This window comes from Miscanthus floridulus, chromosome 7, assembly GCF_019320115.1.
Source record: "Miscanthus floridulus cultivar M001 chromosome 7, ASM1932011v1, whole genome shotgun sequence".
Classification (NCBI taxonomy): domain Eukaryota; kingdom Viridiplantae; phylum Streptophyta; class Magnoliopsida; order Poales; family Poaceae; genus Miscanthus; species Miscanthus floridulus.
Genome location: NC_089586.1, coordinates 125,831,480 through 125,848,496, shown reverse-complemented (window position 1 = coordinate 125,848,496; position 17,017 = coordinate 125,831,480). Strand labels below are relative to the sequence as shown.

The window sequence follows — 17,017 nt, the reverse complement described above, 5'->3', positions numbered from 1 at the left end:
GCGTGGCGTGTCCCTGGGGATAAAGCGCTCGTCCAGCTCCGCTGCGGCGGCTTCCGCTGCTCTTGCTGTCCTGTGTCCTCTGTGCTATCCGCTAGACCGCTAGGGTTTATCTGCTCGAGGAATGGCGTCGCTGCAGGTCTCCGGCGCGGGGGTCGGCGCCGCGGCCTTCCCTGCGAAGGGGAAGGCCTCCATTGGTGCGCTCCGGCTTCCCTCGACGGTGATCGTCGGCGAGGTCCGCCCGGCCCGGCGGGCGCTCCGCGGCCTTGTCGTCAGGGCCGCCACCGTCGTCGCCCCCAAGGTGCGTGCCCAGGCAATGTAGCTTGCCGATGTTGTTTTCACGGGGAATGGGGGAAGTGGGATTGGTTATTGGCTATTGCCGTATTGCGTGCTGTTGCATATGCTTACCGAGGCAGAAGAGAGACGAGGCGAAGTCGCTGCTGAGAGTGCTGGTGGCCCTTGGCTTTGATTGTGACGGAATATAGGCAAAATGGTTGGGGTTTGGAAATGCTGGTTTGTTAGGTTATGGTTAGCTTCTTACAATTCGATACTCTGGTGTCTGTGATGTGAATTGAATTACACTAACGTCTGGTTGTGGTTTGATTAGAAGGGCAGGCCTGGTGCAGTGGTGAGAGTTGTCTCACTGAGTCACCAGGTCGTGGGTTCGAAGCAGCCTCTCCGCAGATTTTGCGGGGGAAAGGCTTGTCTCGGTTTATCCATTCCCCAGACCCCACTCATGTGGGAGCCTCCGGCACTGGGTCTGCCCTCTGGTTGTGGTTTGATTAATGCTTACATGTGGTGAATTGCACCTGAATCCATGGTCTGCCTTGCAGTGAATTGTGTTGTGGAGAGCATTTGTAAATGTGGGTTCAATCAGCATGTTCAAAAAGTCTGTAAAGAAATTATGTTTAATCTGTAACCGGTTACCATTTTAGTTCAATATCTAGTCTGAATCTTCATGTGTAGTACTTAACATTTTGTTGGTTGGGCCGTTGTTGGGCTATATCTTGCAGCCTCCTCACTTAGCACAGTTGATCTCATTTGTTTTCCAGAGAGTTTTTTTTTAATGCTTTGCAGGAATGAAACACTATGCCTTTTTATTCATTGCAGTATACAACACTTAAGCCCTTGGCTGATAGAGTGCTTGTAAAGATTAACTCTTCCGAGGAGAAGACAACTGGTGGAATTTTGCTCCCTACTACTGCTCAGTCCAAACCTCAGGGTGGTGAGGTAGTTGCTGTTGGAGAAGGAAGGATAATTGGGGATAAGAAAGTTGATGTTAGCATTCAGGTATGTTCTTTGCAAACATGTAAGATCTTACGTGTCTGTTGCTTTTAATACAACTTTATATGTGGGTACATATTCTCATGTGAGCAGGTGTAGCTATTCACCTATTCCATTAGCTGTTGCCTGTTGGTGGACAGAGAAATGGTACCCGCTTCAGTACTTAGAATCCCTTGTCCTACCTAAGAATTGGTTGTGATAGAGAAAGAAAAGTTTTACTTGAAAGCCATGTGTTGTCACTTTATCTCAGTTTATGAGTAAGAAAATCACATCTTAAACAAACAGAGCGAGCCTTTTACCTTACCTATTTGGAATATAACCAATCTACTAGTTAGAGCCATACTGCAAGATGGAGCTGTCAAAGCACTTGTACTGCCTGTTTGATCCACAATTTTACACATTTGATGTTATTTCTGGTTCCATCTGAATTCTTTGTACATTTGTTCTGGTGTCATAGTTCTTAATACAAGTAGGCTTTGCCCTATTGTTGGCAAGAAAAGAGAATACATGTTAACATGTGCATTTGCTACTACTTCAGGTTGGAGCTCAAGTTGTATATTCAAAGTATGCTGGAACTGAGGTTGAGTTGAATGATTACAACCATCTTGTTCTCAAAGAGGATGACATTATAGGTATCTTAGAAACCGATGATGTGGAAGACATGAAGCCTCTGAATGACCGGGTTCTAATCAAGGTAGCGATCTTATATTTATTCGATCTAGATATCTGGTTACACAGTCACCGTATCTGTGCTTATTTCAGTATACAGTATGCATTGCCATTCAGGTTGAGTTTCAACTGTCTCACCCTTGTGTTTAACACCACCTGTTTTGCATGGTGTTTCTCTTCTGACAGATTGCTGAAGCTGACGACAAAACCCCAGGTGGTCTATTGCTTACCGAAACTACCAAGGAGAAGCCATCTATTGGAACGGTCAGTTGCTCAGTTCTTTAGGCTCTTGGGCACTTCTTTTCTGCACGACTCAATATCGTTAATGCGATGATAATAACAAGGTGCCATGGTCCCGAACTGTACTGTTTTGGACTGTGTACGGCCGTGTCAGAGCTTAACTATGACTTTGCATCTAGTACAAACCAGAAGCAGAAAATGTGAAAACAACATTATTTCTTGGTCGGAGACAGGTCGTAGCGGTTGGCCCAGGTTCCCTGGACGAGGAAGGCAAGAGGAGCCTGCTGTCTGTGTTTGCGGGGAGCACCGTCCTGTACTCCAAGTACGCCGGCAGCGAGTTCAAGGGTGCCGATGGCACGAACTACATCGTGCTGAGGGTGTCGGATCTGATGGCCGTCCTCTCCTGAGCTGGGCTGGATAACAGAGAGAGGTGCTGTGCAGGAGCAGGATGCCATGCCATTGCCAGCCAGTGGTACCATGATTCCCTGTTGCTACATCGCCATTTTTTTGTGGGAATGGGGTTCCCTGGCTGCCTACCAATACTGTAGGCTTCCTCGCGGCTTTCCGTTTTTTTTCTTCTCCTTGGTCGTCTTGTCTGACTACCCTCCGAGGAACAACAATAAGCAAGCATTCAGAAATTCGGTCGCACGATGAAAGGGCTTCACTTTGTACTCTGTCGCATGCCGTTCACGTGCCCGTGCTGTGCTGGGGGGCTCCGACAGAGGCTCAGAGCTCCGTCTACACCAGCGGCCGGCCCAAGCGGATAAGACGCTGACGCGTGCGTGGGCAACACAGCACTGGCACACTACCACCACACGCAACGCACAGAGCAGCCGGCCACGCCCCCGGACGTTTCGTGTCACAATCCAGCGTTCGCCGTCGTTCCTCCAGCATTGACCGTGCAGCCGGGAGCCAGAGCCACCACTCCCATCGCCTCACCTCTAGCGAATACGGCTGGCCGTTCACTCGACTCGATCAGCGTCTCCTCGCTGCCAGCCAGCCGACCTGCCACGATCCACAGTGCCACAAAAGGAGAAGCGATCCCGATCCGGTCATCTCTCGTCCGACACACAACATAGGAAGATCTGACTTTCTCACTGATTCTGAGTTGACGTCGCCGAGGTGAGCAGGGACAAATGGCGAATCGCCGCTGCAGCGCAGCGTGGGAAAGTGCAAGCAACAGCGGCTCCGACCTGCCGTGCTTTTTCCTGCGGGTTGCTTTCCCGGTGGATTGCATGGAAAAAGTTCGCCGATGGTCATCCGCGCCGCCGACGGACGCAGCGCTGAATACTGACCGCGCCGGCGCCGCTACCTCCCCGTCCCCGGGGCGCTCTCCAGGCAGCACCAGCGCTGTCCGGTCTTGCTGCCTCATCGCTCCGGCCGGCCAGAGCATCGTCGCCACAAACGACATAGACATACCGATGCAGCGGGAAGGTTGTTTGTACGCATGCAAACTACTGCTAGTATACATGTAAAACCTTTTTTTTTCTCGCTGAAGACGTACGCCGTCCAGATTTATAAGGTGTGCCTCGGTTTCAACGTTCAAAACTTTGCAACAAATGCACCGTGTATTCGTGTGTAATGGTAACAACAGAAATTGACGGGGAAAGCACAGATCTTCCTATGTTGTTTTTGAAATTAGCAAGGATTATGCAGTTCAAAAAGGAAAATATGCTCTCTGAGTTGCAGCTTTGACCAGCAACTTTGGTATGAAACATGGTATTTTATTTAAAACGAAAAAATGATTACATGCACTTTGAACTTGTTCCAAGTGTCATTCACGTCTCCGAAGTCCGAACTTCAAAAATGTATTTTCAGATCATGGACGATTTTATCCTAGGGTGAGAATACCATTTTCAGGTCCTCACAAATTGTTCCAAGGTGTCATACATGTCTCAGAACTTATCACAGAGTATAATCCATGTCCAAGCGGGCCCGACCCACTATGATGTCGCATGACACCCGATTGGACCTGGATGTCTAGCTACTTATTCAAATCATAAACCAGAGAAACATTTCTCCTTTTTACACTAGGATGCAGAATCAGGAAAAATGTTGTTTCTTTGATTTACTTCCTTCACATTTTAACTACCATCCTCCCTAGGGGTGGAAATGGATAGAATTCGGATATCTATTAGTCGAATATTGAATTTTTTCGCCAGATACAAATACAATTTTGAATGTCCTCAAATACGAACACAAAACAAATAGTTCCGGTTTGGATTTGCATTGAGACAGTGGCGGGGCGTGAATCAAAGTTGAGGGGCCAATTATACTGTAGCACCCTTGAACTACCGCTTGAGAGCAGCTACTTGTTCTGCTACAGGTGTATTATTTATTACTGGCACGGATATACTCACTACTGCATCTCTACTATTGTATGGCTAACTTAGTTGCTCGGACAGTCCTGCTGCCTTGCACTGGCTAGTAGTATGTTGCAGGGCTAGGCCCCTCAGACATACATATGCACAGAACAAGGGGCAGGGGGGGCCGGTGCCTAGTTTTGGAAGAACGATCTCATTATGCAAATATATATTAAAGTAAGAGTTATTCAGATATATCCATCTTATAGCATTGTAAAAGTTAAATTTGCCCATAGGGGGCATATGCTCCCATCCCATGGCAGTGGCGTAGCTAGGATTTGTAGTTATGATGGTCCATTGTTTAAATTTTTAACCACTATAAGTATCACATGTGTGGTACACAAGTATATGAATTATAAAACACAATATGATCAAGAGATAAAGAAAACCTATGAACATCACGAAATAGATAACAAGCTTGATTAATATAGAATTTAAAGATTATACATATACCCATAATAGTTGATGAACAATATGGCACTACTTCTTATTCTTGTTAGACCTACGCCATTTTATATAATGTTTAAATTTACCATACCAATAATTTAATGCTGCACACAAAAAATCCTATAAATAAAATAATATAGCATTGCAGAAAAATCCTTCAATAACCATAATAGTTGACGAAAATACAGCACTACTTCTTATTCATGTTAGACCTGCGCCTTAATTTGTCTATAATGTTTTCATTTACCATACCAATAATTTAACGGGAGCATATGCGCCAATTTATTTTAGCATCCATATTGAAAAACATATATGGATATAGATATTCATATCTAAATTTTATCAGATACAAATTCGTACAAAATGGATAATCAGACATCCACTTTGGTCACTATCCCTTTAGAGTTAGAGACAACCAATTCTAATTCACATTTGTGAGAAAAATAAGCCTCTAACGTTAATCTTATGTTGTCGATCTAACTTATTCTCTAGGTAGTGATGCTGATGGTCAAAATTTTAAAAAAGTGTTTGTCAAAAAGAAATGAAAAAAAGGGCTTACATATACTGTGGTAATGATGTCGATGCGTGTAAATAAATATCAGCAACCAGACGAGGACGGGGCACCAACCACGGCCTCGACTTACATCATATTCGGTTTGTTTTTTCAGTCGGAACAGTGTTTTTTTCTCATATCAATTCAGTCAAAACAGTATTTTTCAGCCAATTCCAACCAAGATTCAGCAAACCGAACGGAGCCCACTGCACCCGAAACTGTAGGCCGTAAAAACGAAAGACAGCGACACAATCAATCATGCGTAGTTAAGAGCATAAAACAAAAAAGAAAGAAGGAAAATTGCCAAATAGGACAAGAGACCATCATCATCCTCTCACCCTCCCAAAGTCCCAACCCAAGAGGCCTAGAAGACCACAGCGGGGTGGGCCCCACCGGGCTCGCGCGCCCAGCTAGCGGACGCGCTCCCAACTCGGCCTGAACTGCAGGACCGCCTGCCATGTGGCTGGCACCCACGGCACGTCGCCGTCCGACGCGCCAATCTCGAGTTGAATCTCGGGTCAACGCGCCGCGCGCGACCTCGCTCGGTGACGTATAAGTAGCCGAGCCACCGAGCCCACCAAGATTCATCATGCCATGCCCGCCGTGATCCATCGACGACGTAGGACTAGCAGGCAGCAGCAGCTCATTCGATCGGCGGCTCGCGCCATTGCACCGCAGCAGCGTTCGGCGGCACCATGTCGTCGTCGCCGGAGACGGAGGCCGGCAGCAGCAGCAGCAGCAAGAAGTTCAAGGGCGTGCGGAAGCGCAAGTGGGGCAAGTGGGTGTCGGAGATCCGGCTGCCCAACAGCCGCGAGCGCATCTGGCTGGGCTCCTACGACGCCCCCGACAAGGCCGCGCGCGCCTTCGACGCCGCCTTCGTCTGCCTCCGCGGCCGGGGCGCGGCCGGGGCGGACCTCAACTTCCCGGACTCGCCGCCGCCGTGCCGCGCGGGAGGGTGCAGCAGCGACCCGCGGGAGGTGCAGGCGGCCGCGCTCTCCCACGCCAACCGCGCCGCCGTCACGGCCCAGCAGGCGGCTGCGGCGCTCATCATGGATGACGCCGACGCCGCTGACGGGGGCTGCTCGGCGCCGCCGTGGGACTACTACTACTCCGTGGAGCACGACGTGGGCGGTGGCGTCCTTGGTGGCGCAGCTACCAGCGCGGCGGAGGTGGTGGCGCCCGTGCGCGCCGACGGGAGCATCGACTGGCGGCCCGTCATGGCGCACCCGCCGCCCCTCTTCTCCCCTACCGGCTGGGGCAGCAATGCGTACGACTTCCTGCAAGTGCCACCGCCGGCGGCGGCGGTGGCCGACGAGGACATAGATGACGGTATCCATGGCGCAACCGCTTCTCTCTGGAGCTTCGACTCGAGAGACTCCTACTTCAGATACTAGCAAAGCAAAGATACATCGATATCGTCTACATGCATGCTGATGCTGTACAAGGCTACGCTACAAGATGACGGCGCATGCATGCATCTCGACAGCTAGCTTCATGCACCCTGCATTGCTACACGGCCGGTATTATTAGTTACATGCATGCATGCTCACTACTGAAGTACGGAGTAGATCATATCGAGTATATATGATCAGTGACCTTTTTAAAGGAATTTTGGGGTAATGATGGATGCATGGTAATAAGTAGAATTCATCAAACAAGAGGGCTTAGAGTTTATGCAAAAAATAATAATAAAAAATGTCTGTGTGTAATAATGTATAGCTCCCCTTTCCTTAACCTTGTTTTAGGGGCGCTAGAAAAGGTTGTAATTTTATGGCATCCACACTACTGATGAGGTCTTTTACATGTCCAACTCATGTGCATGCTTTCAGTTAAAGCCTATAGGCTGTTGGCTATATATATTTATCATCTAAACGTGGGAATTTCTTTTTTCATGTATCGGTCATGCATATTCATCAGCAACTTGCAACAACTAGATCACATCGTTTTCAAGCATGTGTCTTATACTGGTACAGAATAGTATATTATCCATCATGTCATCATCGTGATCCCACGCACTGTCCATTTCCCTATGGTGCATACTCCTATCTAATACAATCTTGCATTGGCAGGGTTATTACTAAAGTGTTGTTTTATTTGGATACTATGATGCAGTCTCTAAACATAACTTTAAAGAAAATAATTTAGTTGTGATAGCTTATTAATTTATTCTTATAATAGCTGGTTCAAATACTCGTTAAAGATGCTTGTAATAACTTTTGAAAAACACGTTAAAAGCGAGTTATTACTCAGGAACATGCCGCTCACCCGGTCGAGTTTAAGTTCTAAATTGGGGAGACCATCGATATATTTTTCTAGATTTATTCAGAAACAAAACTATGTTATTCATTCAATGGTGGGTGACATGTCTGTGTGAATAACGAGATATATGTGACGATGATTTCGTCAATATTAAGATCTACCAGCTTAATTAGTCTCTCTATGATCCTTGTAGATGTAAGATACGTGTGCCTATGTTGGTACTAAGATGCTTGTAGATGTAAGGTACGTGTGCCTGTGTTGGTAGTATAGGGAGATAGTGTGCGTGTGAGACGTGAGTGACTGTCTACATTTGTGTGCTTTGTTTCAAAAATAAAAGAAAAACGTGGTAAAAGTTCGGCCAATCAGCTAAAAGCAGGGAAGATGCCTGGTATGGCATGCGGCAGCGACAGATAAGGCTTTTTGTCAAGGTCAGGAAAGTTTTCCACACAAATAAAAATTTGGAGAGGGGCTAAATCTAAACCCAATGAAGTCCTCCATATATAAATTAATGTATCACATGAACGGATAAATGTATAGTATGTACGTAGCTTTAGTTTGTTCATTTGTACGTTGGCATTGCTGAATAATATATAGCATCGCTCCAGTCACAGATAGTGAACCTAGCTATTTAAAAAAAATAATGTGTTTTATTTTCTAATATTGCAATTATATTGAACACATAAAAATGATACGGGTAAATTTTTATAAAGAACCACAGCGCTACAACTACAAATTTCTGTGTTTATATATAATATAAAATAGCGGTCATACTTATTGTTTCTTATTAATCCTACATGTTGATAATTCCAAAATACCAAAGAAAAAGGACCTTTTTGGCAGTACCGTACCAGTGTCGATTATGACCAAGATTCATGACGACCACCACGAAAGGGTACAGTCTAGGTATACTCTTAGTAATAAGGTACTCCTTTCATCATGAATTTTTTTTTGAAAATCTTACTTTTTGAAAAGTTAAACAATCCTAACTTTAACTAAATTTAAATATTAACATTTATACCTTTAAATATATTTATTATAAAAATAAATTTCATGGTTAATACAGTGGTATTACTATCATAAATATTACTTAGTACTTTTTATAAATATTTGGTCAAACCTATACGTTTGTTGGACTTTTGGCCACCGAGATTTCCACTCTTTCTGTGACGATGAGGAAGTACTCCGATCCTAAACAACACCAACTACTCAATCTTAAATAAGGCTTAAATAAGGCAGAATAGCTATTTTGGTCCCTCAACTATTACTCGAGGCTAAGTTTCGTCTCTAAACTTTTAAAACGACCGTTCACTACGGGATACTGTGCAGTTACCGAGTGTGAGTAACACTCGTCAAACAGTGCTACACACTCGGCAAATTCTTTACCGAGTGTCACACTCGGTAAAGTGGACTCGGCAAATAACGACTCGATGAAGTTATTTTACCGAGTGTCTAATATCGGCGCACTCGGAGCATGGATTTACCGAGTGCTTCAATGACACTCGGTAAACAATTATGACTTGACGGTCGTCAGCCTCCAAACTGACCGTTAACGGCGACTTTTACCGAGTGTCACCACCAGCACTCGGTAAATAAATTACCATTTCGTGATTAAAACAATTCCGCAAATAAATTTTTTGAATAATGTTTGCCGAGTGTACCTCCTAACACTCGGTAAAATAATAACCATTTTCGTGATTAAAACAATTCCGCAAATAAACTTCGGGAAATAATGTTTACCGAGTGTTCCCACTCGGTAAAAAGTAGTCAAATATTTCCGAGTGGGGTTTCGGCACTCGGTAAAAAATGGCACACTCGGCAAAATTCACAGAATCAGAACCAATTTGGTTCTGTTCTCTGTTTTACCGAGTGCTACACTCGGTAAAACTGACAGAATCTCTGTTTTACCGAGTGCTACACTCGGTAAAATATGTCCACAGAATTTTTTTGTTTGTTTGTTTCAGTGCATATCCAGTCACAATAAGCAACAAAATCACAGAAAATTATAATAACATGACAGATAGCCAATATATATCACATATATGTCCACAAATGTCACATCCACTCACAATAACCAACATATGTCGATAAGCACCATGCAAAGTCCACAAACACCATCAACATGTGTCCAAAGTTCAACCAAGTCCACAGTTCAACATACAAACCCATCAAACAAGGCCGGATGGCCTGTCACATGGTTGGAGGCCTGCGGAGAAACGGAGTCAAGTCCAGGTCTTGATCACCCTGCATATCGTTGTTCGATCCAGCTGTAGAAGGTCCCTAGAATGAGATTGCACATGTGAGTTATCTGGATCAAAGCAAATTCTAAGGTCTAAGCTATGGTAGGTCAAACTAAGGTATAAGTCGAAGGTAGCTCTATATGACACGAAAGTGAAAAGTGCATCTAAGTGACTCACAGGAGTGCCATCGCGCGGCGGTGGAGGCACCAACGGTATCATCGTCGGCGGCGGAGGCGGTGGAGGCTGGCCCATGCTCTGAGAAAAACGGGCCATGTACTCGTACCAGTTCTTGTGCGCCTACTGGAAGGCCTCAAGCTGGGCCTGCACTCGCGCCCTCTCCTGTGCCAACTCGGCCTGGTGCGACAGCTCGAGGGCCTGAAGCTGGCTCTGTGAGGCCTGCTATGACTCCTGCAGGGCTTCAATCTGGGCCTACAATTATTTATCACATAGTTAGAATGCAACTAAAGAACGAGTAGAAAATGAATGGACAACGAATGCAACAGAACTAACCTGGAGTGCTACCACCTGGGGCTGTGAGCGTGGGCGTATGGCCGGACTCGAACTCGTGCTCCGGGCTCTAATCTGGGCGAGTGTCTGAGTGTTGGCCGTGTCTATGGTGCTGTTGCCCATATAGTACTGCCCGTGTGGCTTACCTGGTCCCAACCTCATGACGATGTCACCCTCGAGGTCAGCGGTGCTCGGATCAAATTCTGACCCATGGATCTCTCTCGCCATCGCCGTGTACTCGCCGAGGCGCCTATGCACGCTCGGGTTGCTGTATGCCTCGGGCGGGTCCTCCGCGTTGTAGACGAGGTCGGGGTCCTTTGCCTTGCCCTTGTGTGCCAAGGCATATGCCTTGAACGAGGCGCACTCCTGGCCGGGGTGGAACCGCGTCTGCAGGAAGAAGCACAACAATAAAATATTATGCATTCAGGAGTTAGCATAGCAACAACGAAATGAAATCCGCGTACATATCTGGCTGCATATTCCTTGAGGGTAGTGGGGCCTTGTTTGTGCGAGGAACCCTGCATCATCGCACGGCAACGTGAGCGTACGGCGTGATATTGCTCGTACTCCTCACTCAACCACTTGTCTCATTTCTCAATCCGTGAGTGCCTATCTGTCTCATGATTTCGGTTGGACAAGGTAAACACGGATGGTTATTGTAACAGACTAACAGTGGTCAACCTTTTGGTTACTGCCAGTCGGAGGAGTACGTATGCATGTACTTACTGTGTATAGTGATGGATGTCAAAAAAAACGTAGGCTCTTTGCTGCTCCAATTCCTTTTGCTGATGCATGCCGGATTTATATTACTATATATACTATAAATGGAGTACTCCTAAATACTAATACTACTATGGCCAGTTGGCCCCCTTTGGACATTGGACATTGGACTTTGGAGTCAAAGGCGCAAAGCAGTCTCGGCTCGGATGCAGATGCACATTGCACAGCACAGCTGTAGCACATGCTCCAACAACTCTACTCCATGCTGGAGATCCTCAATTCAGAAATGGGAGCAAAATGCCTAGCAAGATTTGGTCGCAAGGCTTTTCGGTTAACTTATTGACAACATGATCACACTCCATGTATGTCAAGAAAAGATGAGTGTTCAGTAGAAGATTTTTTTCACAGATGTTGATGTCTTGATGACACATCTCTAAGGTGTTGTTTGAATCCCATCGGATTCTGAGAATCCAGATAAAAAGAATCACAACAGTTTTATTGGATTTGAGTATTTTAAATATCTATGAGTGAAAATCCCTCTAAAATCAAGACTGTTTGATGAGATACTAGGATTTTGGGAATTTTTCTATGTGGATTCTCAGAATCCAAATGGTTCAAATGGGGCCTAAGTATTTAGGGATTCTGGTAATTTTAAGGTTCCTCTCCTTTTATTCCATACGGTGTTATATGTTAAACTTATGATGCTAATATGTTGCTTGTCAGGGTAAAACTTCATGCCCACCGGGTTGTGTTTGTGCTCAACAATCAAACTGGAAAATCGAGAAACTTTCATTGATTAACCTTCAAGAAATAGAAATCCTACAGTTCAGAGGATCTGAACATGAAGTTTGTTTTGTGAAGCGACTATTCAATTGGGCAACAACACTGAACAAGATAACAGCATCCATCAACCACTGAATATTTTCTCTTTCTCTACTGATTTATCTCTTCTCTAATTTGCAGTGCTTCGGATAGAATCAAAGCAATGGGCCAAGTTTTATCAAAAGCAAGGGATCTATTGTATGATTGCAAGGAAATTACCGAGCGTTTGAGAGCAATGCTTCAGTCAGTAGATGAGCAGGTCCAGAGCTTGGAGGGGAGGAGGCGGCCGCGGCGGCGGCAGTCCCGCGGTGGCGGCGGGTGACCGCCCTCCCCCGGTGGCGGCGGCTGTGGGGGACCGCCCGGTGGCGGTGGTGGTGGAGGGGAGAGAGTGCTCGCCGCCGCCGTTGCTGCTGGGGCCCACCCCACCCCACCTCGCGGGAACGGGAGCGAAGGAGGGAGCACGGGGTGGCGTCGGCGGAGGGGATCGTCGTCCGGTGCGCCGGTGCCGCTGTCTCTCTCTCCGTCTCTCTCTCTCTCTCCGTCTCTCCGATGGCGGCGGCTGTGGGGGACCGCCCAGTGGCGGCGGTGGTGGAGGGGAGGAGGCAGCCGCGGCGGTGGGGAGGCATGTGCGGTGTGTGTGTGCGCGTCTGTGCACGATTTAAGGGAGAAACGGCTGTGTTGAATGCTTCTGTTTACCGAGTGCCTAGATGTACGGCACTCGGTAAATATAAGCCTGGTACATATTTACCGAGTGCCCAGATCTACGGCACTCGGTAAATAGAAGCATGGCAGCCCACTGTGGCAGACAGGTGGGCCGTGGCTAACCTTTACCGAGTGTTTCAGGTCACACTCGGTAAAAGTATCCATTATTTCATGCAAAACAAAAAAGAAAAAATGCCAATTTAATCCTAAAATTCACCAAACTTTCACATGAACTATTTCATGTCATCTATTTACTATCTAAAAAATTCCAAGTTCAAATCATATTGTTGAATTTCACTCTTAATAGAAATCCTACTCGTCATTGTGAATGTTTAGCGTCTCTTTGGGAGATGTACCGGTTCGGCAGCGACGAATGTAAAAATACTTCCAAAATGTTATGAAATTTTTTCTATAACATAGATGTATGCTTCAATGTTAATTCTTCCAATCTCATGATTTATCGAGTTCGATTTTAATTATTACAATTAAATTTACACGATATGTACCTAATTTTCATAAAGAATGAAAATTTTGTGAAATATAGTAAATAAATCGAAATAAACACCATATTTTGGAACGGAGTACTAAATATCATATGTGGATAGAGGAAAAAGAATGAAGGAAAAAACAAGAAATTTGGTTGAATTTTACCGAGTGTTGCGCCAATACACTCGGTAAAAGATAGTGTTTACCGAGTGTTGTGCAGTGACACTCGGTAAACATTTTTGGTCTTTTTTATTTGCTATGGGCGCTTTACGGGCGGAGCTGTTACCGTGATTTTTGCCGAGTGTACGCTCATAACACTCGGTAAACATGTCATGCCGTGACGCCGTTCGGCGCACGGTTGCTATCCTAAGTGACGTGGCACCTCAATACCGAGTGTCTGTTTTTACCGAGTGCGCCCCTTCGGTAAACTTATAGTTTTACCGATTGTCTTAAGTTACCGAGTGTGTGAACTCGGTAAAGCGGTCTACTACCGGGTGTTTTTGTTTTCTGAGTGTTGACACTCGGTAAATACTGTTTTCCGAGTGCCCCGACTTCTGACACTCGGTAATTGTCGGGGCACTCGGTAACTACACAGTCTCCGGTAGTGGTTTTAGTCCTCAAACTCTACTTTTAGGCTCAATTTCATCCTATAACTATAAAGATGATCGTTTTAGTCCTCAAACTTTGCATTTGGGCTCAATTTCATTTATAAACTATCAAAGTGTATTTTGTTCTTTAAACTTTATTTTCAACTCAACTTTGTCTACGTTCTACGTGGAACGCTGCACTGTTGTACCTGGTTAGCTCCAACACCACCAGCGATTGAAGATAGAAAAATAATATTCATCCAAAAACTCTTTCGTGGCCTTTAATAATTCTAAGCTGTTATTTTTAGTGTTACCTTATAATGGTACCATTTATATATCTATATATCAACTAAATGATATTTGTGTGAGTAATTACAATTGCATCGAGCACTATTTATTCTTTAAGAATACAGTATGTATTGAAACAATAGTAGATCTATAATTCTGATAATTTATGGATGAAGTTGTGCTTAAAATATAAAATTTTCTTTTTGAATAGACAAAATTGATTTGAAAATAAAAGTTAAATGCACTTTGATAGTTTATGGATGAAATTGAGCCCAAAATGCAAAATGTGAGGACCAAAACGATCATCTTCATAGTTATAGGATGAAATTGAGCCTAAAATTAAAGTTTGAGGACCTCAACGGCTGTTTTGAAAGCTTATGGATAAAATTGAGCCTCGGGTAATAGTTGATGGACCAAAATAGTTATTGTGCCCTTAAATAACACAAATAAAGGTGATCATCAAATTTAATTAAGTGCACGGGCTCTTGCTTTATTATTATATACAGTACTACTAAATCCGTACAGTTGCCTTTAATATATCTTGTAATAATAAGGAATTAAGCACGCGAGCTGAATCTGATGACGTTATTTGTTAACTGTTGATCTAGAAGATGCCGTGGCCAAGTATACGGACAATATGTACTCAGCTACTATATACCTAGCTAGTAGTCTACTATTCTCTGTGCGCCATCTTCTTGCTGTCATCTTCCTATCAACAAATAATGCACTTTGGCTTTGGCTTTGTATACTTGACACTGCCGTTTCTCTCGTGCACGTGAGTCGCGTGCGATTAATTTGGATGGGGTTCTCTCCTGCACCTGAATTATTATTAGGTCTTAGATTCACATTAGTTGTTAATAGTTAGCTAGCTAATAACTTGTCTACCTAACTATTATTGGTTGGTTTGGTCCAACTAATAAGATAGTTTGTTAGTTAGATATTCAACTAATAATTAGCTAGACTATTAGCTACAGTCGTTTAGATCTAAACAAACCGATTATTATTGGTAACTAAACATTAGCTCTATGGATCAAACAGAGCCTTTAGTACTATACATACTAGTAGGCAGCAGCCCAGCACTACTCTCTGCTACCATGCTCCTGCATTTCAAATGGATATAGTGCAGCAACACTGATCAAGTGACCCATCACTTGCAAAAACATTATATTATAAATATATCATATATGTCGTTATGATGAGTATGACGGGTCAAAACCACGCATGTCGTTAGAAGAAAAAAAATAGTAGTGTATTATGTTTCTAGAACACTTATATATATGTTTTGTAAAGCTTAGACCTAAAAGTGACTGCACATACCGTGTTGAATAAAGTACTTATTTTGAGTCTACCCTATAGACTAGATCGCGGCGCGTTTTTGACATCCAATACTAAGAATGTAAGCGGATTTGGAACAGAAAACGCTGCAGTTGAATGCTATAGAAATTAACCAAATAAAACTTGCTGCGCCTCTAAGTTGTGATTAATAAGAAAATCAGTATGTGTGACACTTTTTCAGATCGGCTCCTATCCGGTGATGACTTTCCGTGGCCACCGTATCACCCAGTATCTCTCTTTGGTGGCTTATAAATAGGTGTTCTCCAGCTCATTTTGAACTCTCTCTCTAATAATTCCTAGCTTGGGCAAACATACCTTGGGAGATATATTGCTAGAGGAGAGCATACCGATGATTAATTGCAAGATCAAGGACTTTTTTAGTGCAAGTGAGTAGCAAGTGTGAATTCCTTTATGCCATTGCCCGGTTCTGGTCAAGTGGAAGTTAGCTTGTTACTAGTGGTGATTGTCATGAACTCATGACCTAAATGAATTGGTACTTGTGGCTTAGTGATCTTCCTCTTGGTGGTGTTTGTTGAGAAGGCCTAGGATTTCTTTGTGCTTAGTTTGAGACCCTCCAATCCAGAGACAAAGAAGGGATACTCTTAGTGGAGCTAAGGCCTTGTGACCCAAGTGTCGGGTATCGATATTAAGGATACCCAAAGCAAGGGAGTTAGCGCCCAAGGTCTCACCCGACCCCAAGGCCGTGGGCTTCGTCTCGCCTGACCTCGAGGCCGCGGGCTCCGTCTCGCCCGACCCCTTGGGTGCGAGCTCCGTCTCACCCGACCCCAAGGACGCGGGTTCCATCTTGCCCAAGGCCACGGGTTCTGTCTCGCCTGACCTCAAGGACGCGGGTTCCGTCTCATCCGACAGGGACCCATACGGCCAACCACTCCAGGTCCAAGCGTATGGGCCTGGGTCAAAACTCTGACGCTAGGGAAGAGGCTAGCACACCTCGATGTAACCCGTGGCCATAACGGGCCATACCTGGGGATTCACATCAAGAACAGTGTCGGGCGTGCCGGTGCTGTTCTGCCTAATCCTCGTACGGACGCTGATAGGAGCGTCAGTTCACCACGACGTCCACCGGGACGGAGTGAAACGCCATGACCGACAGATGATGCCTGCGCATGGCGCTAGTGACGAACAGGGCCACGACACAAAGTCGTCCCTGTTGACATGTACAGGATCGACGACACCGGCATGAAGGAGAAGAAGGACCCGGCAACCCTGGAAGCCTTCTTGTTGGTGCAGAAAGTGACCAACTAGTAAATATTTATAGTTTTGCTGTACGTTATGATCGGAGGTGGCCTAGCACTCAATGACACAGGATTTATACTGGTTCAGGCAACGTGCCCTACGTCTAGTCAGGGTCGGTCGGTGACTTTATTCCTGAGCCCAGGTGCTCGAAGTCTGTAGTGGGGTTACAAACTAGAAGGAGAAAGGAGGGGGTGTACAAGAGGTTCGGTTGGCTCCGATCGGAAGGGTCGCGGTCGGAACTGGGTGGTCTTGTGGTTGGGAGTG

General features: G+C 45.2%; 2 protein-coding genes across 2 annotated transcripts; both read left to right on the top strand.

Annotated features, from left to right (window-relative positions):
• Positions 1–7: 7 nt before the first annotated feature.
• On the top strand, positions 8–2,838 carry LOC136467874 (20 kDa chaperonin, chloroplastic-like). Its single transcript, XM_066466677.1, has 5 exons — positions 8–298; positions 1,108–1,287; positions 1,820–1,975; positions 2,137–2,214; positions 2,424–2,838. The coding sequence occupies exons 1-5, from the start codon at positions 122–124 to the stop codon at positions 2,595–2,597; spliced, it is 765 nt and encodes a 254-aa protein (XP_066322774.1). The 5' UTR covers positions 8–121; the 3' UTR covers positions 2,598–2,838.
• A 3,320-nt stretch (positions 2,839–6,158) lies between these two features.
• LOC136464646 (ethylene-responsive transcription factor ERF023-like) lies at positions 6,159–7,423 on the top strand. Its single transcript, XM_066463607.1, has one exon. It carries the CDS (start codon positions 6,249–6,251, stop codon positions 6,945–6,947), a length of 699 nt encoding a protein of 232 aa, XP_066319704.1. The 5' UTR covers positions 6,159–6,248; the 3' UTR covers positions 6,948–7,423.
• Positions 7,424–17,017: the final 9,594 nt, after the last annotated feature.